The following is a 24,406-nucleotide window of genomic DNA, read 5'->3' as shown; positions in this document are numbered from 1 at the left end:
AGAGCCAGTGGCACAGGGAGCAGTAGCTCGGGATGGGAGCTCATCCTAACAGGTAACGCACAGGAAAGGGGCTGCTTTCGTTCCTTTATTATTTTAGTCAAAGATGACAGAGTGAGGAGAGCACGTTCCACTGCAGCAGAGCTCTCCGGCCAGCGGAGCAGCTCGGGCCGCTGCGGCCGCAAGCCCCGTGCCAGGACCGGGGCTGTGGCCGCGCCCCCATCGCTGCGCCCCACGTGCTGCGCGGCCGTGCAGCGGAATGGCTGCGATCCCCCCATCGCTGCGCCCCACGTGTTGCGCGGCCGTGCAGCGGAGAACTGCGGTTCCCCGCGGCTCCGGCTCCGGCTCCGGCTGCGGCTGCGGGGCGGCTCCGGCTGCGGCTGCGGCTCCGGCTCCGGCTGCGGCTCCGGGGCGGCTCCGGCGCGGCGGGACCGGCCCGGGAGGGTCCGGGGGGCGGCCCGGGACCCCTCACACGGACCCGGCCCCGCGGCGCCCCCTGGCGGCCCGCCCGACCCCGCGCGCGACCACCCTCCGCACGCGAGAGTGCGCGCGTGCGCAGGAGCGGAACGGGGGGCCGAGGGGGCGTGTCCCGCGCGCGGCTCTCGCGAGAGCGCGAGGCTATATCAGCGAGTGGGCGGGCACGGGGCTTCCTTTAGTGCGTGTCCGCCCGCAGCGCAGCATCCGCCGGCCAGTTGCGCCCCAGCCCCGCGATGGAGGACAGCGCCATGGACATGGAGAGCATGGGCCCCCTGCGCCCGCAGACTTTCCTCTTCGGTAACGCTCGCCGCTCCCGCGGCAACGCTCTCCCGGGGCCCGCTGGCTCCGTCGCCCCCGCAGGCCCCGGGGCCGGGCGCCGCGCGGGCGCCTTGCGGGGCCGCGGCCTGTGCCGGCCGAGCGCCGCGCCTCCGCGAAGGGGAAGGGGAAGGGGGGGCTGTGTCGGGGCCGTTCCCGCGCCGCGGCCGTTCCCGCGCGCGCGCTCCCCACGTGGCGCGCGGCCCGCACGTGGCGGGGCCCGTCCCGCTTTGTCCCGCGCTTTGTTCCCGGTGTCTCCCGGCCGTTCCTAAGGACGCGGCGCGCTGGGAGCGCCCGCGGAGCACATGGCAGCGCCACCGGAGGCGGAGCACGTGGAGCGCCTCGCGGCCGCGCGCGCCTTTCCGCCCATGGCTCCGGGACAGGCCGGGCCGCCCGCCGCGGGCGTTGCAGAGCTGGCATCGCCCCGGGCACCGCGAGGGACGCTGGGCGGGGGTGGTCTTGAAGCTGCTGGGCTTGAACAGGCCGCGCGGGGAGCTGCGTGGTCGGCAGCAGGCCGCGCACTCGCCTGGGGTTTTCTTCACCCCACGTGTTCACTGCGTGCGTGCCCAGAGTGCCGCTAGTTCTCTGTGCAGGTACAAGGCCTGGGAGCACTAAGTTGCAAAATAAGTGGTTAGCAAATACCTGCGTCTTTAATAAAACAGCAGATATATAATTGAATTGTCTTCTTACAGGCTGCGAGCTTAAAGCGGATAAGGAGTATCAGTTTAAAGTAGATGATGAAGAAAATGAACATCAGTTGTCTCTGAGAACGGCAAGTACTGTTTGGTTTTTAACTTTACATTTTTAATGTAGTGGTGTGCTATGATGCAAGAAGTGAGTTTTTTAACGCGTCGTTTATTTCTCCAGTCTTAATTCTTCTAGAGATAAATGTTTTGTGAATCTGTTCATAAGCATCTCTTATTGGCAGTGGAGTGTATACTGTAATTTCAAATCTTTTGTGTATTGAAGACGTTTCTCCATGGATTTTTCATTGTTGACAGCAAGCAGTGCAAGGCTGGAAAAGGTTAAGAATCAACTCACAGTAGGTTAATCAATACGTACTAAATAGAATTAAATGCCAAACCGTACATTCAGGCATCCCTAATGCAAATAGTGCAGATGCTACAGGAGCACAGGGGAAGGATGGACTTACAAGACTCATACATAGGCACACTTCTGTAGACTACTAGAAACTTTATTTTGAAAACCATTTCAGTGTGTTCCCAAACATAATTCCAGTTCTTGGTCTCCCCCAGAAGTGGATAATAAGTAAATCCAAATAAGAGGGCAAAAGGTGTATGTTTTGATTTTTGTCCTTGGTTTGCCCTCTCCAAGGATGTAACTGGCAAACCCCATCTTTCAGTCAGATAATTCATCTGACAGACTCCTGGAGAGTTCTTGTGTGTCCTTGGAGCTTTCTGGTGCCACACAAGTCAGACACACTATTTCAAGGCTTTTGTTCTGGGTAGCAGAACAATATGCCCCAGCTTCAAAGACAAGATATTAAAGAGTTACAGCATCTCTGCTGCTTATTGCTGTGTTTGTTTAGATACAAAGAGACACTTTGATACCTGGGAGCAAGAGAGTCTTTTAATTGGGGGTTAATTCCTACAGCAGAATTGCTTCCTGGAGGTCACTTGCATAATAATGATCCCTAAACACTTCATAGCGTTACTGAAAACACTTCTGTGTTAGTTACGTGACTCATGTGTTTTCCATCCTTGTGTATTATGAAAAGTGCAGCCTGGACCTGACAATGAGTAATTTGTTCTTGATTACAATTTCTTTTGATGGAAGACTATAAGAATAAAGTATGTATGGGGAAGTCCATATACCAAGTTCTTGTATCTGAATGCTTGTTATGCAGATAAAATTAGTGATACTTCGATTGTATGATTTTACCCAACATGCCTTTTCTATTTTTTTTATTTTTTTCAAAATTTCTTGTAGCATCTCTTCTGATGTTGTACACTGTGTGAAGGATGAAGCAGATCGATCCACAGTGCTACTTTGTTGTTAGGCTTTTGGGGGGGATAAAGTCTTTAATTAATAACCTCTTTTCATAGAACAAAAAGGGGTGATACACAGGAGAAATGGGGTTAAGATAACAAAGGACAAACTAGGAAATGTTTAAGAGACTAAAGAGTTAAAAGGTCTGGGATGTGGTTGCAAGCAGAAAATGCCTTGTTGAGCATAGGAAGAACTTACAGAAAGATAAGGTGTGAAGGTAGCAAATACCTGAGGACTGATCTGTGCTCTTGATAAAAGCCCAGATGAGTAGAAGTGCCTGTTAACATACAAGTGTGGTGATGGACTTGGGCATGAGGTACAGCAAGATGGGGAGAAAAGGGGGTAAAAGTGAAAAGGGATGGGTGGATGAAGGAGGTAAAAGTGGTGTGAGTTTCTGAAAATGTCCTAGTAATAGCTAAGAACAGGAGTGGTCACTGCCTCATTACCTATTTATTCAGTGTGCATTCCTTCAGTGTAGAAATTTAAGCACATACATGGATGCTTGCCAAACACAGGAAATAAATGAAGAGTAAGTGCTGTAGTATTACTTGAACTGGAGCAAATGACAGGAGTAGTAGAGGGTGGAGGGCATGCTCTAAAATTTTTGTCCCACTAGCTGAACAAGTCAGTGTTGTTAACAACACATTTAAAAGGCGAGATCAGAGCTGCAATTTCACCTCTTTAAATTGCTAATAAAAATCTGCCAGAAGTAGTGAATCCAATATTCTGTTTCCCAGCCTTCAGTCTGATACATCTAAGTCTGAACCATTATAGCCTCCTTAAAGCTCAGCTCTTGGAGAATGGAAACTTGAGTTGTATGCATCTGCCTGAAGTATTAACACCCATGTCTCCTGTGGGGGTTGGGAGGCTTTTGTTGCACGGGCTTTAGGAAAGGGAACACAGAGCCTTGTGCACTGCTGTTGGGAATAGCTGTAGTACAAGGGATTCTTGATTTTCACATCTTCTGCATGTAGTCCTGTCTGAGAGGCCAGAGGTTCAGTGAACTGGAATTTCAGGCCTGACCAATGTCTTTCACTCACTTGTCTCCTTGCAGCTATGAGTTTTGACTCTTCAGAAAGTGCCAGACTCTTACTCAGAGTAAGGAATCCAGGCAGTTGAGTTTAGAAATGCCTTGGGACAGCAGTTCTCAGTCCATGGTGAATTAAAGCAAAAGACATGGGCATAAATCACAGTGTTCAACTGAGCTGGTGTTAGACTTGACTCCTCAGTGAATGTCAAGTAAGCAGAAGGTGCACAGTGTGATACAGGGAAGCAATTGGCTGATGGCAGGAAGGGGAAGGCTGTAGGCTGAGGTTCTGTGGAAGAGATGATGTGTATGTGCTTCTTGGACTAGCTGTAGGGCTGACTGAACTTGCCACTGCCTTGTTTCAGTGCAGTGATCCACCAGCAAATGACCTGATTTCACTGTCATCAAAACGTGCCTGGAGGTGTGCCTTGGAAGTTCAAGTTCCAGTGTTGCTGAGAAAGAGTACTGGCTTGGGCTAGAGTGTGGTTGAATCATTAGTAGTTAGAAATGCACATTTCAGCATTCATTGATGCAGAACAGTGAATTGGGGTTTAGAAGACTTTAAAATACTGGGGAAGATGCTCAGACTGTGCCTTGTTCTTGACTTCACAGGTTACTTTAGGAGCTGGAGCCAAAGACGAATTACACGTTGTAGAAGCAGAAGCACTGGACTATGAAGGCAACCCTACTAAAGTAGTACTGGCATCTCTGAAAATGTCAGTGCAGCCTACAGTAAGTGCAGAAACTTGGGAAAATCGACTGTAATATTGGTGTCTAGTGAGAAAAAAGTTAAAAATGGCTTGGGTCAACTGAATTTTAGTGAGACTGAGCAGTGTGTTCAGACAAGTGTCTGTTTTGGTGGTAGTAAATACAAACATCTCTTGTGCCTGGTAGAGTTACTTTAGTCATCTGGAGATAATTGGCTTGTTCAAATTACACATTCTTTTAAAGTGATAGTAATTACACATTTCATCTGTATGTATCTACAAGTATATCCAAGCAGATTCATCTTAAAGCTGTGTTGCTTTCTTTAAACCCGGGATGAGAGCAATTTGTTTTTTCTGAAGGTCCCAAGCTCTTCAGGTGATTGCTCTTCTTTGTCACTCCAAGGGCACCCTGTTGTCATTTCTGCTATCTGGAATGTAGTTTGACTCAGTTGCTGATGATGTACAAATAGAACTACACAACTCCAGGGGCAGGTGGGACAGATAATGTTCAAATTGACAGTGCTGCCAAGTGGAGTAGAAGCAAGTGTGTATTGGTATGGCCTTGGAGTGCTTTAACGAGGATGAGCCATGAATGTAGTAAACCCCTGTTGGTGGCTTATTGACCCTGAGTTGACTCTGTAACACTCACAGAGTATTCTGTCAGTGGGAACGTGGAGTAACTGTGTTAGCCATGGAGTCTCCAGCTGTTGGTGTTACTGTTTCCGCTTGGATGGAGTGTCTGTTGAGTACACTTCTCTTGGAATATTCGACTGAATAACGATGCTTTGTCCCACAGGTCTCATTAGGCGGCTTTGAGATCACACCGCCAGTGGTGTTGAGATTGAAATGTGGTTCAGGGCCTGTTTACGTCAGCGGTCAGCACCTCGTAGGTACGTATGGCTGCTCACTGCTCTGTCCGGGCACCTGGCAGCACCAGCAGGACTCCAGGGGATGCGGAGCTGGTGCCTCCAGAAGTGCTTTTGCTGATACTGACCCTCTGAATCATAAAGTCACGTCACTGGTGGCATGGAGTGACTGTAGGGCAGAAGTTCAGAGGAGTGCTTGCATGCCTTTGCTTGCCACTTGTTTTGTATGGATAAAGGGGCATTTATCAACCTTGCAATTTGAGTTGTAATTCCTCCCCTTGAAAGTGGGTGTTGGTGTCCCACTGTTGGCTTTCTGCTTATTAGCTGAGTGTGAGGACACTACCCATGAAATAGTTTTGATTTTTAGCTAAACTAACCTAGGACTAGCCTTCTGCTTTGGAGAATCATCTTTGATCTTTCTCTCTACTAGTTTTTAAATGTGTCTCCTTAGGAATGGAGAAAATGTTATTTTTAACTTTCTGTGGTCTGTTGTGTGTGAGGAGTGTTCCAACCAGTTGTGTGTGGTGGTTGTTCACCCGTTTTGGGTTTCCCTGTGGTAGTACCTGCATGCAGTCAGCTGGAAAACTTCTTTTCAGTGGTTAGGTCGCTAGTGGGAAGCTTCCCACTATCAGTTCAGCACTTCAGCAAGATCAAAGCTACTCAGTTGTGGGTGATGCTCTTTGTTTCCTACTAGCAGTCTTGCTTTACCTATTGTTTAATAAGGTGAGGTTTTTACACGTTGCCTTTGTTTTATCAGCATTAGAAGAAGAACCAGAATCAGATGAGGAGGAAGATGATACAAAAATTGTTAATGCTTCAACAAAGAGACCAGCAAGTGGAGGAGGAGCTAAAACACCACAGGTATATGGACTTGCAGTCACATTTTTCACAGCATTTTCTTCTAGTTTAGTATTAGTGCTGCCTCTAGGAGTAAGTTAGGTGGCTTGCTATAATAAGTAGAAGGGGATTATTCTGTACTAAATTACGGAAGTGTAACTAAGTACAGAAAGCTCTCAAAGTTTTGCTGGAGGATGAATATAATGGCTACTTCTGTGGAAATTCTGTCCCCTGCAGTAACTGCAGGTTCTGGTATAAACATCAGTGTGTACTGCAAGAGTTTAGATGCTGAAGGAAAGGTTTGTATGCTCAGAGCACATGCAGTAAACTTGTCAGTAGCTTTGGACTTGGCAGCTGTGACTTCCTGGGTTTAGCTAAATTGATGGAAGATAGTCTTGTAGTTACACCACAAATATTTTAGATGACAGTTGCTCTTTATTACCACAAAATGGTATCAACACTTAACAGACTTTTCTTTTTAAAAGAAAAAACCAAAACTAGCAGAGGATGATGAGGATGATGATGAAGATGAGGATGACGACGATGAGTATGTATTCTTGTTTTGATAATGTATTTTGAAATTTCAGAATATGAATTGTGTGACATAACTGGATCCTAAGTGAAAAAGCTGCTGTATCTTGGCTAGGGAAAAAGCATACTTGCCTTATTTATCTCTGCAGTGCTATCTAAATTAATGTTATTCAGATATGTCATACTGGGTTATAATGCTTGGCTTCCTGTTACTCATTAACTCCTAACAATAGTAGTGGAAGTCCCTAGGATACATCCCTTCAGTATTGAAGAGGAGGGAATGCATGTAACTGCTTTAAAAGTAGTGCTTGCCCTAGCACTTAGCTGTGTGTTAAGGTATAAGGTAAACTTGGAAAGATTGCTTGCTTCCTTCATGAATAAAACATGTTACTGGGAGGGAGGGGGAAGATCAATTCCTAATGTGAATCTTGAGTTATGGTGAGTGACTTCCTTTCTAATTGTAGTGATGAGGATGACTTAGAGGATGATGAGGAAGAAATCAAAGCACCAATAAAGAAAGTAAGTGGCTAATACTGTGATACAACAGTAATCTGGCAGGTAGTCCCTTAAATCCATGAGTTTTAGTACAGCTGTCTGGAATGTGTGAATGGGGGATGGATTGGTTTTTGAACTTAGCTCAGCCTGTGTAAAGAAATTGTAATAGGACATGAGAACACTTCAATGTGGGTGTGTGTCCATCCAGTCTATGTTTTATTTCCTTGGCTGCAGAGGGGCGATGGGGTTTCTATCAGCACAGGCATGCAGCTCTCAGACTCGTGTGGGCCTGGATGGCTGTTGGGCAGCAAGCAAAATCCTGCTCCAAGCGCGCTGTGCTTTGCAGTTTCAGTCCTGCATGCTGTGGAAAGGGTTTTTTTAGCGACCTTAAATACAAAATGCTGTAAGTGGGTGAGCCTCTGGAGAGGGTTCACTGCAGGCGGGCAAGTGCTTGGATGTGCCATTCTGCCAGGCCTCGAGTGCCATCTGGTGGTGCAGTCAACGCACAGCAGGGCAGGGAGAAGGGAGGCATTTTCTTGTGTACCTTGGCTTGGGTTTTTGTGCTCATATCTACTGTTTGAAAACAAGTATTTAATGTTTTACTTCACCATGTGCTGCTCTGTCCCTACTGAATTTCCATAGGTGATAGTGCACAATGGCCTGGTAAAGAAAGACAGTCTGAACTGCAGATTCTTGCTGTCTGATATAATCCAGGGTGACTGAACAAAATGGTCCCTTGATTTATATAGGAGTGTTAAGACTCCATATCTTAAATGTTTGTGTGGTGTCACGTCCCATGTGCATCCCAGACAATATTTCTGGATAAAATGGCAAATGAGGTAAGGGTTGTGTTACAGAAGAAAAGTAGCACTGAATGAGGTCATGGAACTGCAGTGCCACCAGGAATTCATCTTAAAGCAATATCTGCCCCCCAAGGACTGCATGTTAATATATAAGGAAAGGTGATCTATTTAAGGAAAATACAATGGGAGTCCCACACAGTTGTACGGTGTCATAACAGAACTTGTTCTTGGGTATGTTACTGCGCTGCACTGCCAGGTTTTCCTTTGGGTTCCTGTAATGTGCTATCTTGAGTTTACTTGCAGCTCATTTGACAGATTACCTTGTGTGCTTTCTTTTCAGCCTGTTCGTGAGGTTGCAGGAAAAAATATGCAGAAAGCAAAGCAAAATGGAAAAGACTCTAAGCCATCTACACCAGCATCTAAATCAAAAGTGAGTGAAAACAACTGAGAAAAACAAAGGTTTATTTTAGTGTGGAATTTTAGTGTTTCTTGCCTAATGGTAGCTTCAAACAGCATACTAACATTTAAGTGAAGTTTTTTAATCTTAATATAAAGCATGTTGAGGATACTGTTCACTGCTTCATGTTCTCTGTGAAACTCTTCAGTGATCAGTATATACCTATGACAGCCAAGATTTGAAATCAGATATACTGCCCTTTGGGAATATTGGTAAGTCTTTGGTTTGAAACACTAAATCTATTGTTTTTGTGCAGCACCTTGTACAAGAGGGTGACTGCCAAGTGTGTTTCCACCGGGGAACAGTTGGAGGCTGCTGCTGCTAAGGGGCTCTCATGGCACTGACCCACTTCAGGACTGACAGTTTTCTTGTTCAGTGCTGTGTAACAGTGTCCTGCTTCCTTGTGCAGCTTTTCCTTGCTGCACGTACTCAGACATGATGCCAGGAAGGTTCATTCAGAAATGAGCATGGGGTACATGGCAGGATAGCATCCAAAAAGCAGTGCAGGTGTGCCTTTTAAAGCATGACCTAATCTGGCTGCAGATGTGGAGTAAACTCTGAATCACTAAATATTCTGGCTATTTTTGGTTCATTTCTGTTGAGAGAAAGGGCTGTGGAAGCACCTGCCCAGAAGCATAAGATACCAGCTATGCTAACCATAATAACTCCAGACTTAAAATTGTTCTTTTTCATGCTTCTGAGGAATGTGTGGGAAGCACAAATTTAGGTTTTGTGACTTTTTGAAAACTATATGGACTGTCAATGTGATAACTTGTTCTTCTGTTCCATATAAAATCTACAGTAGGTTCTAGTCTACTGTAACCTTGTTTTTACAAAATTTATCTTATATTCTGAGTAGCTTCATGTGCAAGTTACTAATGAAATGAATAATTTTCAGACTCCAGATTCCAAGAAGGATAAAACTCTAACTCCAAAAACACCAAAAGTCCCTCTGTCGTTAGAGGAGATAAAAGCAAAAATGCAAGCATCTGTAGATAAGGTGAGTTTTTGGAATTGGGGTTTCTCAGCCTTGTTTTTACAGTTCTGCAGATGAGAAGAATGATGTTTTAAGAAATTGTTACGATGTCGCTGATTGCTGTGCTGTTATCATCAGCATGTGTTGATGTTGAAACTTAGAGAAATGAAAACACATTTGGGGAAAAAAATGCCTCTGTACTCATGAGAAACAAACCCACTTTGTTTCCATATTCCTCCAGTAGTGCTGATTGGCAATTTGGTATTTCTTAAGTGAAGTGTCACCATAAAAAAAAAAAAAAAACCACACCAAAACAAAACCAACAAAAAACAAACACAAAAAACATTAGGTGATGTTTGTTCTAAAGATGACTTAACTAGTATTAGATATACATTTTAGGTTACTAAAGTCAAGTGCAGTGAGTTCCTCACATGCTTGGAATGCCTTGCTCTTGAAACAGTATCCTGGTGCTTGTAAGGCTCGGTAACTTCCAGAAGAGGGAGATAGGTGCTTGTGATAGGAGCTGATACTTTGCTAAGGACCTGAAAGCATTTGCTTTCTGGAGGGATGTGGGGTTGAGTCTCCCTTCAGTGGATGCTTCACCCTTCAAAGGTATGAGGGCAGCCACTTGTTCTGGTTGTTACCAGCTATGACTAGCACTTGGTGGTCACACTTGTGAGTAGTATTCTTAGCTGCTATTAAAGTTTAAAATAGAAAACTCAGTTCTGGGTTGGTTGGGTGTAGCAGGTGATTGTTTTCCTCCTTAGCCTGGGGTGGTAGTGCATGTGCAAGCAAGGGGTGCCTTCTGAGTACCCCTGTGCTCGTAGCAGGTGGGAGCGAGGACCTGACTGCTTGTACTCGGCTGGCTCAGAAGTGCTGATAAGGGTGCTAGGAAAAATGGTTGGTTTGCTGATGGGTTTTTTTGGTTCAAAGTACCCTTTTTAACCCCATACAAGGTCAAACAAAGGTTGCCTAAAGAATTAGGATCATCTTCTGCTTAGATCATTAGTGTTTTGAGGCTACTTTGTTCCAGGAATGCAGAACAGGATGGGAAGTGTTTAAATACGGGGTGGATGCAGAGTGAGCAATGACAGGCTGTGATGAGGATGGAAATGCACAGCCCTGGACTATGAGCCTGACATGATGGATTGAACCATTCTAGTGGGTCACAATAACCCCTGGATGCTGCTGTGGTGTTATAAAATGACTCAGAGGAGCCATGATTAGTGATGTTTCTGCAGTGCAAGCACAAGTGGCTGAGCTGCTCACAGTAGACATGTCCCTGCAGAGGGAAGCATGCAGAGCAGATAACTGGTAAAAAGAGCTTTAAAATACATTATCTGGTGCTGAAGAGTTTTTGCTGGGAAATGCTGTCTAAGCACTGTAGCAGGGAGCTTAATTGAATGTTTTTTCAAGATGGCGCTGGAGCATCCCTTAGTAAGGGAAGGGGTGTTTGCATCCTGTATACACAGGACTCCAGCTGGCAGCCAGCAAGTTAACAGATTTTTAAAAATTACTGGATTTAGAGCAGAACTCTTGTATTCAGTAGGTGTCAGGAAGCTAATAGAAAAGTATGAGGTGAGACAGTGGCCAAATCCAAGCTTTCTGGTTGCAGTATTGCAGTTTGAAATATTCCTCATGTTGCTGTTTCCTTTGAACAGAAATTGCTGCCTTGTGCAATGTGTTGAGTAGCAGCTCATTGTGCTGGCCTCGTTGGCATGGGATATTTTAACTGATACACCTGAAAATTTGGAAAGTATTTCTCTTGGGACATGTGGAAGGAAATCTGTCTCCTAAAATAGCATGCTGTAGTATCTTCCCTGGAGATACTGGGAGCCATGATGGTAAACCTGTATCTATGAACTGTTACCTGAATCTGCCTTGCACACTGAGCATGTGCAAAGACAATTCCAGGCATTACAAGGAAATGTTTCTAGAACAGTTCTTTAAATAAATAGAAGTGGTGTACTAATGAGTAGTGTGTTAGTGAGTTTTAAAGGATAGGTGGGAGGTCAGTTCTTGTTTTGCTTTAGAGAGCTGAAGTTGAAAACCTACCTTTGAAGGGTAATCTCAGGTTGCATGCTGTAGTAAGAGTCCATTAATACAGAATTAGTTCTAGTTTATCTGTATAGCATGGGCTATTGGCTACAGACAAAGTTATTTAAGTGGTGAATGTTTGCTGTTGTGCTCTTCAACATCAGCAAAGAGTCTTGGACAGCAATTCAGTGTGTAGCCACTCCTGTGAGAAATATCTGGGTATAGTAGAGAAGCAAACTTTCTAAAATGGTTTAAAGCAGATTAGTGTGGGAAGTTGCAAAGTGAGTTCAAATTCCACATGTGTTGCAAAGGGGTTCAGCATCATAGGTTATTTATTGGAAATGTTAAATGATCTGCAGGCCCTAAAGCTTGCTTTTTTTCCATATAGGGTACTACCCTTCCAAAGCTGGAGCCCAAATTTGCCAACTACGTTAAGAATTGCTTCAGGACGGAGGACCAGAAGGTAACAGAATTCATCAGAGCTTGATAAAGTCCAAAAGCTTTTATAACCTGACTTAGGGATTCTTTTCTACTTAGTCTTTATAAGCTTTGGACCCTTTCAAAGGGTTGCAAACCACAAACAATACTTCAGATTAAATAAATGGGAATGGTTTTAAGGGTTTAGTTGGCTAAGATGGGAAAGCTAATATTTTATTACATTTTTCCAGCTTTTATATGGTTGGTAAATCATCTCTTGCTTACTAAACCCACAGAATTTTCCTTTTGGCACCGTATTGGCTAAGGAAATGAGCTGTGGTTTTCCTTGCTGCTGAATTTGGCCACCTAGGCCAGTCTGCTGTTCAGCCCTTTGTTGGGGAGGGTGTCTGGGAGGGGGAGCTGTTTTGTGATGGAGATTATGGCATTCTTGCTACATTCTCTCCCAAAATCAACTGAGCTCTTGAAAGAGCGCAAGCCAAAAGGTGGTATCAGGAAGCAAGTTTCTGAACTAGTTATTGCTTAACACAGACTAGGCTGAAAATGTGTCTTAGATTTCCCTATCAAAATTCCTTTAAGTTAATTTTTTTCCAGTGACAGAATTCCTTGTGCTTTCCTGCTTCCCTCAGTGGTTCAGAGTAGACTTGTCTGATGGACAAATTGATACGTTCTTAAAGGAATGTTGAAAAGCAGTCAGCCTCAGCCACTGGAGCTGCTGTGACATTAGCCAGGGTAGGCAGAGTTCAGCCAATATTTGCCTAGCTGGTCCACACCCATCCTCTCGCTCACCTTCACTGAGTTCTTACTGTTGTGACCTGCTGTGAGTAACAGTCTTCTAGCAGAAGGACCCAATGTCATGCTTTCAACTTGATTTTCTCTGAAAGGAATGCATTTTTTGTTATAATTTAATGTCAATTTTTATGGAGAAAGTGGAGATAGTAAACTCTATAAAATAATTTCAAAAATCATTTGAAAAATTGATTTCAATATCTAACTTTTTGTGTACACTTCCAGGTCATTCAAGCTCTCTGGCAGTGGAGACAGACTCTGTAAGAAAAGAAAACAATTTTAACAGTTCATTAAAATCTGCAGTCTTATTTCTGTAACCATTATTTGGCTGTTCTTTTTACAAATGCTGAAAGAGCTTTCCCTCCTGTGTCTGATAAATGTCATCCAGATTACCTTGCCAAGAATGTGTTGTCCAAAATGCCTGTTTAGTTTTTAAAGACAGGACTCCACCCTCAGCTTCATTTTAAGTATGTATGGAATGTTTTGATAAGGCATGGTGGTGGTCAGACAAATGGAAATGGTGGGGAGACTAAATGTATGTGGAAAAAATAAAATTTAGTATTTTAATAAAGTACTCTTGTTTCTTTTTTTATGGATCGGGGGAGTCTGCATACTGAACCCAGAGATAATGGGGCTTTAAAGTTCTCTGAGGAGCTGCCTCTGAGTATTGTAGCTGCTTTACCAAGTACACATAAGCTATCCTCGTGCGTTGTCAACTTTAAAAACAACTCAGTTCCATGAGCTTTGGAGCCACTGAGCAGATGATTGGTGAGAAGACTTAAGTGGCAAGCGGGGCTTTATTCTTGTCTGAAAGTGACCACTAATTATAAAATTGCCTAAAACAGCCCTTCCTGCATCTCAGTTTCTGACCTGCTTCATTGTGCTTTGGTTTATGGTTTCTCTTTAACCTGAGTTTATAGGGCCTGGGACTCCGCTTGTAAAATGCAGTACTTTTGATTTGGGGTTGGCTGGCTGTGCTGTTCCTCTGAGGAGCTGCAGAGTCTGAGGTTGCCTCACATAATGACTCCTGTGAGGGTTTTGTGGAGAAAAGAATTAGCTTGAATGCGGTAGGGTGTGCCTAGAGAGCTCTCTGAGCAACATCAGAGCCTGTGGATAAGTTCCTGGGAATGCCGAGACTAATCTCCAGCAAATCCAAGATCTTAGGTGGGCAGGTGGTCCTCTCGGGTCCTCTGCTCTTGGTTATGGCCTACGTGTGATGCTAAGAGGCAGAGGTAAAATTCTGGGCCATTGTCACTTGAAGTAAAAACCTCAAAAGGGTGTAGGGGCTTTCACATGAAGGAAAGCAGGGGCGCTGGGCCTTGAGGATGAGACTCCTCAAGGCTCCTGTTTAAATGTGTCACTTCCAGTGCTTGACTGTTCCATCTTGTGTACATTAACTGCAGTGAAGGGATGGAGACTGGAGGAGTACTAAGAAAACACTTAAACAGTTGTGTGGTAACTATTAAACTTGGCTTTAATCCTCACTGTGCTTGAGAATTAACACAACTGACCTGTGCTCCTCACAGCAGCACACCTCTGAGTGAGAGTAAAGCAGGCCTTAGCAGGTTGAGGTTTTCCCCACTTGAAGGACTTGCACACTTGGGTCCTGCAGTGGTTGGCTTTGCAGGATGTGTAAGCACATACTGGGTTGTGCTGTTTGAGCATGGGGTCTCTTTTCCTGGGTGTTCTTTACAAGTTATGTAGGTAAGATGTACAATTTGGTTTGTAAAATTGCCACTGGAAATACTTTTTTACAGTGCTGCTCTAAAACCCTTAGGTCCTATAGTTGAGATGCTGGGTGCAGTGAAAAGCAATGCAAGTCTCCAGAGGCAAATAGTTCTTTCTGGGAAGACAAAGCCAAGTGAAGTGCATGATAGAGAAGCAAAAACGGTGCAAGTCTTGTGTCAAAGATTCGTTTAAGCTTGAGTATAATTGCAGCATGTGAAATGGCAGAGTATAAGGGTTTGAAATGCCTGTTTTGGTGGGGTTATGTCAATAGATGTCGTCATATGCACAAGTGAGAGCAGATTTCCCTGGTGAAATAGAGTTAATGGCACAGACAGGCTTATTTAAGCAAAATTGCCCTCAATTTTGGCTGAAAGAAGTGAAAATTGTACAGTAATTTCAGCAAGAGACTTTCTAGCCAATAAAATATTCTGATTATTAAAGTTTTAAGAAAAGCCAGCGTGTTGTCTGTCTGTAGGTGACTGAGCAAAGCAAGTCTGGGGTGCAGCCCCACTGCACAAGCATTGCAGGGGGGCATGGAGCCTGCACGGGCAGCTCTAAAGGAAATCATTGCTGCGCTGGTGCTCAGTGTAATGTAGGTCAAGTTCAGGCTGCTGTTGAACATCATGAGGCATCTTTGAGGCACCCTCATGCCATAAAAATAGCTTCACTTGGCCCTAGTTAGCTCACCCACTGTTTCCTGCCGGTTTTTGGAGTCATGAGGGGTGGTCAGTGGCTGCCCACTGCCCCACTCCGGGCGGCGGGGCCATGTGCCTTCCTCTGCTGTTGTGCTGGTCACGTCTCCAAACCCTGGCTCCTTTTGGGACTGGCCATCTGATGACTCTGGATGCAGCTGTATCCTCTTGGATATTCACATGCAGCTGCCAGTTCTTTTCCTTTGAACAGAGCCTCAAAGGTTGATGTAAAAAAAAGCTCAGATGTGAAAATACCTGTTGAAGAGACAAATACCAGATGTGGGCTGTTGAAGTACTGCTCTTGACTTTCTGCAGAGTTGAAACATGTTCTTGCCACGGTAATGATGGCAACAAAGCTGTAGTGTTTTGATAGCTGCGTCCAGGGTTCTAAGCCTCTGTGAGATCCTGGTCCTCGAGGAGGGCTGATTTGGGAGCATGGAGCTCCACAGCCAAATGCATTGGTGTTTTCTCATGCCACGATGGGAAAACAACTTCCCTTTAGAGGATGGTGAAACGCCTCTCCAGGTAGCGGTGCCTTCACCTCTCCTTTGTACGTGAATTTCCCCTGCTGCTGCTGCCTTTCCTGTTGCAGAACCTGTCTGTTCCTGGCTTTTTTCATGTTTCATTTCCTTCTGCAAGTGTTTCATTCCGTACAGTGAACAGGTAGTTGGTGTCCCCCTGCATGGGACAAAGGGAAGGCCACCCAGCTGAGTGGGTGTGTGCGACCATGCAGGGTTGGCTGCAGATAGAGCTGCTTCATATGGATCTACTTTGTCTCAAAGTCTCTGGTGTCTCTTGGCATCTCATTGCAGAAGAAGTGATAACAGAAGGACCCCATCCTGTCAGGAGCTCACAGTCTGTGCCTTATTCCTGGGGCTGTTCGGAAGTGCTTGTGGCCACCTTAGGTCTGTCCTGGGGTTCTGTTTGCCCCTGTGATCCAGCAAACCTGCCAAAGTGGCATTTCAGAGTCCAGGGGCTGTGATGAGTGCGAGGCTCTGATTTTGTCTGTGCTCAGCAATTGTTGCAGCCTTTGGAGAGAAGCAACTCGAGCATGGCTGGCAGGAGGGTGGGAGTGTGTGTGGGCTGAGGTAATGGAAAACAGGGCCAGGATGGGTGGCGGTTCTGGGCTTCTTGCCACCCAGACGGTCCCTCAGGGGCTAAGTTCATGCTCCTACCCAGATACCCCAAGCTATGTCCTGTCTCTTTTGCGTATGTCATTACTGACTAGCAGCCAAACTCCCTCAGCTTTTCCTTCCCTCTCTGTGGAACCAGCACCTAGATCCTTACTGCCCTCGTTGTTTTCTCAAAAGGGCATTTAAGACTGGATCCTACTTAGAAATGTCATAGAAAAAGCTGCAAAAGAATGGGGTGGTTTGGAGCTCAGCGTTGGATGAAGCGCAGGGCCTTTATTCCCTGCCCTTGGCTAGTGGGCAGTAGGTTCTGGCAAGCAGCAGCAAGTGCAATCGGTTGTGTTGAGTGAGGTTTGGAGGTTTTGTGATCTGGTATTTATTAAGGGTTGCTTTGTCTGAGCCTGGTTCTCGATCTGAACAAGGAGAGCTGAGTGCGCATGATGGGATGCAGGAGAAGCGATACTGGAGTTGCAGGTGTGCCTGAAGGGGCCTGACCTGTCCTCCCGTTTGCAGGTAGCCCTGGGAACACCCTGCTGGCTACTCGCTGGTTTGCCTACATAGACACTTCTGGGAACAGTTCTGTGTTGTGTTGGGTCAGCTCTTCAGTGGCTGGCCTTTGGGCTGTCTTGCGTAAATGGGTTTTAAGCAGTGCCTAATTAGGCACCAAGTAAATCAATCAAATATATCAAATGTTAATTGTGTGCCCTGGGGGCCACATGTATGGCCTGTGCCCAGTTGTATGAAGATGACTTTTGCTCTTCTTGTTACTTTCTTCAAAAACTTTCTTCTCTCCTTCCATCACTTCTGTCACCTCTCCCTGACCAAGCCATAAGAGCCTTTATGGGAAAAGGATGCTGGGAGAAAACAAGCAAGAAAAGGCAACGAATAAAAGAAGGGGGAGAAAGGTGGCCGAGGGTCAAAAATGAGAATGGGAAAAGTTATGACCCTGGGAGGGAATGGTCAGCAGGGCACCTCTGACAGTGCCCACCCACACTGGGCTGGCTGTGCCAGAGCCGTGTGCTGCTGCCCAGAGGCTTGTCCAGCACAAGGGCATGGCCATCACCTCACTTGGACTGCAAATGGCAAAAGGAGGGAACAGAACTAGGCCACCCAGAGTGGATGCACCTGATTCACCTCAAGTGATTCGTTTATGCTGGTACTAGGAACAGTCTTTGTTTCAATTGAAGGCCAATTTGTTTGAAGGGTCCTGCAGTCTTACTCAATTAGTTGCTGGGGCCTGAAGCCTGCTGAGCCCCATCCAGTTCTGTTGACTTACTGTATTTAAGAGAAAACAGTTTCTCTTGCCTGTTTTCAAATTAAGGCTTAGGTTTTCCATTGGTTTTGGGTTTTTTTAATGAGTAATAATTGCAGGGAGAGTTGAAGGTGTATTGTAGCTGTTGAGGTACTTGGCATTTCACCGCTGCAGCCACCTTTATCTGTGCCTGTCCATGAAACTTTTCCCACTGCTCCTTACATTTGTCCCAAAGCTTGTAATTGTGCTGCTTTCCCAAGAATGTCCTTGATGAAAGGCTTCTAGCAGCCCTTACTGTGCTGTTGTGAGGCAGTGAGTGTTATCTCGGCACTTCTGCGAGTGGTGCTCTTCCCTGTGTGTAAATGTGTGTGAGGACACCAACAACAGTGCACAACCACAGCTAATGAGTCAAGCTTTCAATTTAATAATAAGGCTGCCTTTGGTGTTCAGGACATTCTTCCCTGTTCCTTAAATCTTTTCCCCATACTTTCAAGCCTTTCCTTCCAATTTTCTACGTGGAAAAGAGATTTTAACTAAACAACTATAGCTAAGGGCAATAACATGTCATGGGACCACTATAGTGCAGGGCACCCAGCCAGTCCTTGTGATCTCCAGAGAGCACAGAAGGACAGGGAGACTGGGGGATCCTGGCTTCATTTTTAGGGTCTCGAATTAGGAGAGATGCTTCTACTTGTTCCCTCCAGCTTCATGGTTCTAAATAGTCCTTTCCAACTTATTCTCAGTTCTACATCTTGCCACAACCTTCTCCTTGTTTAGTCCTTCACTGCTCTTCAGACTTCTCAGTTTTCTGATCCTTATCAGTTCCTCCTTCAGTCTTCCCCACCCACTGCCATTGGAGCAGCATGGCCTTTCCCTGGTCTCTAGGAAAAGCTTGGACACCATTGCAAACCTGGTGCTTCATGAATCTGTCCCCTTTCTGGGTTGCTTGGCAAAGTGTCCCTGAGAGCCCAGCTGTGGCTGGTGCCCTCAGTTTGGTGGTGCTGGAGAATGCTGATAAAAGCCCTGCTGCTGTACCCCTGAGTGGATGGAGCTCTGCTTGTAGGAGATGCTTGTGCATGCCCCAGGAGAATGGGACTTCCAGAGATGTCTCTTTACTGATCTGCGTCATTGATATTCCAGAAAAATTCCATGTTCCAATGTATTTTTGTGTAAATCCATCCATATTATATTTTTTGTATACTTGCTCTGATGCAAAGTGTGGCTACAGTTCCTCTTCAGAAGGATTAGTAGCAACATGGGTTTTCCAGAATTGTTTTCAGAAACTGTCCTATCTCAGAGCCCATCCCGAGTTCCTCCAAGGTCACTCATTCACTTGTGCCATCACTGAAGACGGTGACAAAGGGCATTGAGAGATCTTTGATGTCACCGGTCAGTGCCTGCATCAACCCTGAACTGCCCCTGCAGTGGCATGTGCCAGCTGTGGGGACAGGGGTGGTCGTGCACCTTGTGTGAGGTCCTGCCCTGAGACAGCAGCTGGGGCAGAGGGCAAGAGCCCAGTGTGGTGGTGTGGGAAGGGATTGGTCATCCCACAGACAGGGCTTGAGATGGTGACTTGCTGGAGACAGCTTAATTCAGGAGACTTCAGTCAAAGAGGTTTATGTTTAAGAGCTGTTGAGCTGAAAAGCTCCAAGTTAAGGAAATATTAAGTTTTGAAGCTTAACAGCTTGTGATTTTTTTAATTTTTTTTTTTTTTTTAGGGAAAAATGAAACCATAGAGGAATATAAATCCAAGGAGCCAAGCCCTAGGATTTAATGCAGTGCAAAGGCTGAAAAGTGGAATTTCCCACTGGTTTGTGTAGGGTTGTCTGCAGAGGTTGGCTTGTTCTTGCCTCCCTTCAGAAGCATTCTAGCAGCTGCCACATGCTGTCAGAGGGGAGCTGCTCCTCTGCTCCTGGGCACTGGCATCAAGGAAAGACCATGTGTGTCCACTCTGTGCCAGACACTGGAGCAGGGGCAGCCGGGCTGGGGGACACAGGGTGGGGACAGGCTCTGGCTGAGGGGCCCTGGGCACTGAGGGGGGCTGGATACCCAGGAGAACAGGGTGTTGAACTAACCCATGGTCTGTCCTTTAGCTTGAGATGTCCGTCATTGTCAGTGATTTCATTTGCCTCATTGCTTTGCTGATAATGCACTGGGATTTGTTTATGAGTATGCTGGAGCTTTCAGAGGAATCTGAGATTTCCGTCCCCAAATCTCTTTGAAATCCAAGGGGTGTTCCAATGGAGAAAAACCTTTGTAAACTCTGAAACCTTGCCTGCTGAATAATGCCTGCCTCTCTTGGGTTTCTTTTCTCTTACAAAGCAATGCTTCACATCAGAGTAAGGGCTGTAGCATGCTGGGTTCTCCCTTTGCAGGGGCCCACGAGACATCCCTGGGGCCAAGAGCTGGAAGGGATGCTGCAGTTGCCTCTGTTCCCAAGAAGTCCAGGGAAGGCTGTTGGCTGCAGAAGCTCCTGGGAGCATCCCTGCTCTCTCTGGAGTTGGGATGGCCTGTCTGCAGCACTAGGCTGGTTGCTGGTGGCTTTTAGGATTTCCTGGCCACTTCTCTCAGGACTCAGTTCTCTGGCCTTCCCCGGCTCCCTCCCTTTCAGTCCACAGAAGGCTGTCCTGGTTTGTTGTTGCTCCTGTTAATGCTACAGAACAAAAGCTGCCATGCTCAATATCCTATTCTTTGTATTTCTTTTATTATTCCATTTTCTGTTATTTTATGTTGTTTTTTATTTGGCATGCATTAAGTGCCCTTCCAGCCTGTGTTCTTCAAGGCAGGAGCTCCCGCTGGCCAAAGGAAGCCTGCATTGGTCACAGCAGGGAAAACTCTGGCTGAGCTGGGCTGATACATCTGTGTGAGCTCTCTCTCTCACCACGGAGGTGCTCCAGATCATTCCTTAGCAATATTCTCTGCTTAACTCTGAATGGTGGCTGTGTTGCCTTTATCCAACCTCCAGACGGGATAAACTTCGCCTCTTTCCAGCAGGGCTTCCCAGCACCTGTGAAATAGCAAACGTGTCTCGCTGAACCGATGGGGTCATGACACACCTGCCCCTCTGCAGTGCCAGTCTTCAGGCCTCTGGACTGTGGCCCCAGCCCAGCCAGGTGCTGGGTCACCTCAGGGGATTGGTGCCTGTATTTATTTGCAGGATCAGTGCTGCTGATCCCTGGTGCCATTCCCACTGGCTGGCATGACATGGTGCAGTTTGTGTTTCAGCGTGGATTTGTGGGACTTACAAAGCACAGCTCAGTGGTCACAAGCTCAAAACTCTGAGCAAAGGGCATCCAGCAGCAAAAGCACTGGTTTGGGTTCTTTTTTTTTAGCATAATGAATGCTCTGTGCTTTGTGCTTCCAGTGCTTTGTGATGGCTGAATCCAAGTCCTGACTCTTCTTCACCAAGTTCCTTCTGCAAGACTGTGCCTGAATGTGGTGGAGCTGAGGCTGAAGTCCTGTGCTCCTGGACAGTTCAGGGTTATTTTGAGGTGGCTCTTTTGTCAAATGGCAGTAACTGCAAAGCATCCCCTCCGTCCCTGTCTGTCCAGACTATGTGGCAGAAGCCTTTCTTACCTTGGGATGAAGTTGTCTTTTTGTGTGTAGACTGGATAAAGACAGAATGGGCACCCCAGGCAGTCTAAAAGTTGTCTTTCCTTTTACCAAGGCTTTCAAATTCAGAAATCCTCTTAAATCTGATTTTCTGTAAACAAAAATTTGCTTATTGGAACAACCCAAGGCTGGAGATGCAGATGACAGGAGCAAACAGCACACGGATTTTCTCACTGGCAGCCGGGCTGGGATGCAGAGCTGAACTTGGTCTTTGTAAAACATCAGCCCAGGTTTTTTCATTTTAATTTAAATCTTGGTGTGCCAGATGCAGCGGGGCCAGATCCTGGCCGTTCCTGCTGGCTTCTCTTTCACATTCCAAAGGGGTGTCCGGGGTGGGAAGGCTTCCCACTCAAGCATGCTCTTCAGTCCTCGGCCCCATTGAATGGGCTCTATGCTCTGTGAAATGCCCGCTCCTCCTGGGATATGGACCAGTGGAGCAGGGCGAGGGAAGCTCATTTCACTGGGGGCACCTCCACTGCCCTGCAAGTGAAAGGTCAGGCTGCTCAGACTTTGATTTGAGCTGCTGAAGGCCGGTCACTAATCCAATAAGCCACCTTATAATAAGACTCAGCCTTAATTCAGGCACTTGCAAGGGTGAGTGGAAGGCAGTAACCCCAGGAGCTCCCAGGGCGTCCTGCAGTGCACAGTCCTACCTGGCCTGTGTCTTGCTTAATAAAGTGTTGAGAACATGGAGCTCTCAGGAGCGTGCTGTGCCAGCCTTCACACCCTGAGTGTGCTGTAAGAAAAATAAACTGCTTTAAAGGTTTTACAGTGGGCATCGGCTGCTCTGGCTGGACTTGTGCTGGGAATCTGATCACACAGGAGCCTTCAGCAGTGGAGCAACAGGTCTGGGTGTAGAGCTTTTAGCATTAGATATATATATACACACACTCATATTCATAACAGCATACAGCCAAACGATATTTCTATTTTTTCAGAGATGCATATGAGCTGCCTCATCTCTGTTCTGTGCCCCATCAGTGTTGTTCAAGGCTGGTAGTCTGAGATTCACCCAATATTGGTATATTAAAGATTAAGGGGTTTTGCCAGACTACTGAGGCACAAAAGGTGGATCTAGTTTAAATAAGGAACTCATGTGTGGTTGCAAACGAAATAATTGAAAAAAGAAACTCCCCATGTGCCCTCTTTAAAGCAACCCCTGGTGTTGCCCTGGTAGTTTGTGCTGTTTGAGGTGTCCAGGTCCTTGAGCCCTGTGTGGATCCAAGTCCTCTGGCTGCAGTTGGGTCATGGCTGTGGGAGGCAGCTGCGCTGCCAGTACCTGGCTCCTCAGCACGGTCTGGGCCAGCGTCACCTGTGATGAGTTTTTCCATGCATAGCTCACAGCTCTGTTGTAGCTGCTGTAATTTTACCTGCTGTTGGGGCAACTAAATTGATAAATGTTAGCAGCAGCTTCACAAATTCCTTTTCTAGCTGTTCTGCTTTCACCCAGGTGCAGCAGCCCTGGGCCAGCTTGGGTGTTGGGCAGAGCCATCAGTCGCGTCTAAGGAGCCTTTCTTGGAGGCAGGTGATGGGGCTGCCACGATGAAAAGCCTGAGGAGCAATCAAAGCTCACACCCACAGGTGACTGTGAGGGTTTTGAAGGAGTTACTGCCCCTGGCTTTGCAGAACTCCTGTGTGCACTGGGCAGCAGGTACTGGACTTAGCGAGGTGAGCGGCTGGTGCATGTGGAAACGGTGGGTGTGACCCTCTGCTGTGGGTGCCTTTCCTGTGGGACTGAGCAGCACCTACTAGCATATGATGGCACAGGCTGGGCTTCTCCCACACAAATTGCTTCCAAAAAATGAGGTATTGGTGATGATTCCCTAATCATCATGGAATCATATATGGAATATTTTCACATCTAAGCTAAATACTGTCATCTTGTGAGTCCCCAAATTCTGTACCGTTCCAGTGTAGGCATCTCGGTGAGCTCAACTTGTAGGGCTCAGGCTGGTGGCTCTGATGTTCTTGGCCTTGTGTGAAAACAGCTTTCAGCTGTGGCAAGGTGCTCTGGGACTTCTGGGACGGGGATGCATGGGGCCTCTGATGTTGGTGACATCAGCAACTGACGGCAGTTTGGGTTGTTTTTATTTTTTTTTACTTGCACATCCATAAGACCAGAAGTGTGAAGTCTGTTAGATACATCACAGGCATGTGTTAGTGCTGGAGGTTTTATAAGGACTTGCTTTGATCACTGTTTTAAAACTTAATGTCTTCTGTGCCTCTTGGGCCTGAAACTGTGGGCTGAAAAACCCTGTGACTTGATGCCTGAAGGGTCCCCAGTGATGAGCTCCAGGGACTAAAGATGCTGCTTGATTTGTGGCCGAGAGTGCTGGGGGAGCAAGCACCTGGGTCCCTGCAGAAGTGGGAGCAGCTGGGCCCGACACGCTGCACTGATGCACGCTGTTATTCGAGTGGAGAATTCGGAAAGCTCAGAGTTCTGAGCCATGGTTATGTTCTCACTTAATAAGGTGTTAACTGACGTTGGGTGCTCTTTGGAGAGTTTGGCTATGCGTGGAGGTTAACGGTTCCTGGCATCTTGTCTGCTACAAACGAGCTTTCAGACAAGAGGAAAGAGTTACCACACGCTATCAGCGTGTGAAATTTTTTTCTTAACCTAAAACAAACCCCAAAAGAAACCAAAAAACTCCCCAGACCTGAGGCGGAGGAAGCCCCTGGGCTCTCCCCGGGCTGCGGGGCGGCGGAGCGGCCGCTGGAGGGCAGGCGAGCCGTGCGGAGCGGCGAAGGCAGCGCGGCGGCCCGGCGCTCTGACCCCGCGCTCCGCGTCCCGCCGCGGCGGCGGTGCCGGGCCCATGGACCGGGCGGCCGCGGCTGTCCCGGCCCGCGAGGGGCCGCGCCGGGGCTGCCGGGCCCCGCTGCCGCCCGCCCGGGGCTCGGCGGGCACGGGACGCGCTCCTGCCCTGGCGGAGGTAAGGGCGCGCCGGCCCCGCGGCCACGCGTGTCGGCGGAACGGCGCGGGGCCCCGCGGGCAGCGGCCGCCGTGCCGGGGCTTCCGAGCGGCGCCGCCCGCTCTGTCGGCCCGGGAGGGCCCGGGGGAGCCCGACCCCCTCCCTCACTTATTTTGTTAAAAACGCTTCCCCGGCCGGCGCTGCCCGCGGCCGGGCGGTGCCCCCTCCGCGCAGGCGGTGCCAGCCCCGGGGCCGCCCGGGCGGGTCCCGCCCCCGCTCCGCGCCCCGCGCATCGCTATGCCGCCCGCCCGGAGCGCGCAGCGC

General features: G+C 47.2%; 1 protein-coding gene across 1 annotated transcript; it reads left to right on the top strand.

Annotated features, from left to right (window-relative positions):
- Nucleotides 1-607: 607 nt before the first annotated feature.
- NPM1 (nucleophosmin 1) lies at nucleotides 608-13,333 on the top strand. The gene is made up of 11 exons (XM_032125076.1): nucleotides 608-771; nucleotides 1,482-1,561; nucleotides 4,439-4,558; nucleotides 5,330-5,423; nucleotides 6,157-6,260; nucleotides 6,722-6,783; nucleotides 7,232-7,286; nucleotides 8,406-8,495; nucleotides 9,421-9,522; nucleotides 11,924-11,998; nucleotides 12,985-13,333. The coding sequence occupies exons 1-11, from the start codon at nucleotides 708-710 to the stop codon at nucleotides 13,021-13,023; spliced, it is 885 nt and encodes a 294-aa protein (XP_031980967.1). The 5' UTR covers nucleotides 608-707; the 3' UTR covers nucleotides 13,024-13,333.
- The last annotated feature ends 11,073 nt before the right edge of the window (nucleotides 13,334-24,406 follow it).

This window comes from Corvus moneduloides, chromosome 15 (assembly GCF_009650955.1).
Source record: "Corvus moneduloides isolate bCorMon1 chromosome 15, bCorMon1.pri, whole genome shotgun sequence".
NCBI classification, from domain to species: Eukaryota; Metazoa; Chordata; class Aves; order Passeriformes; family Corvidae; genus Corvus; species Corvus moneduloides.
This window is presented reverse-complemented; position numbering and strand designations above follow the sequence as displayed.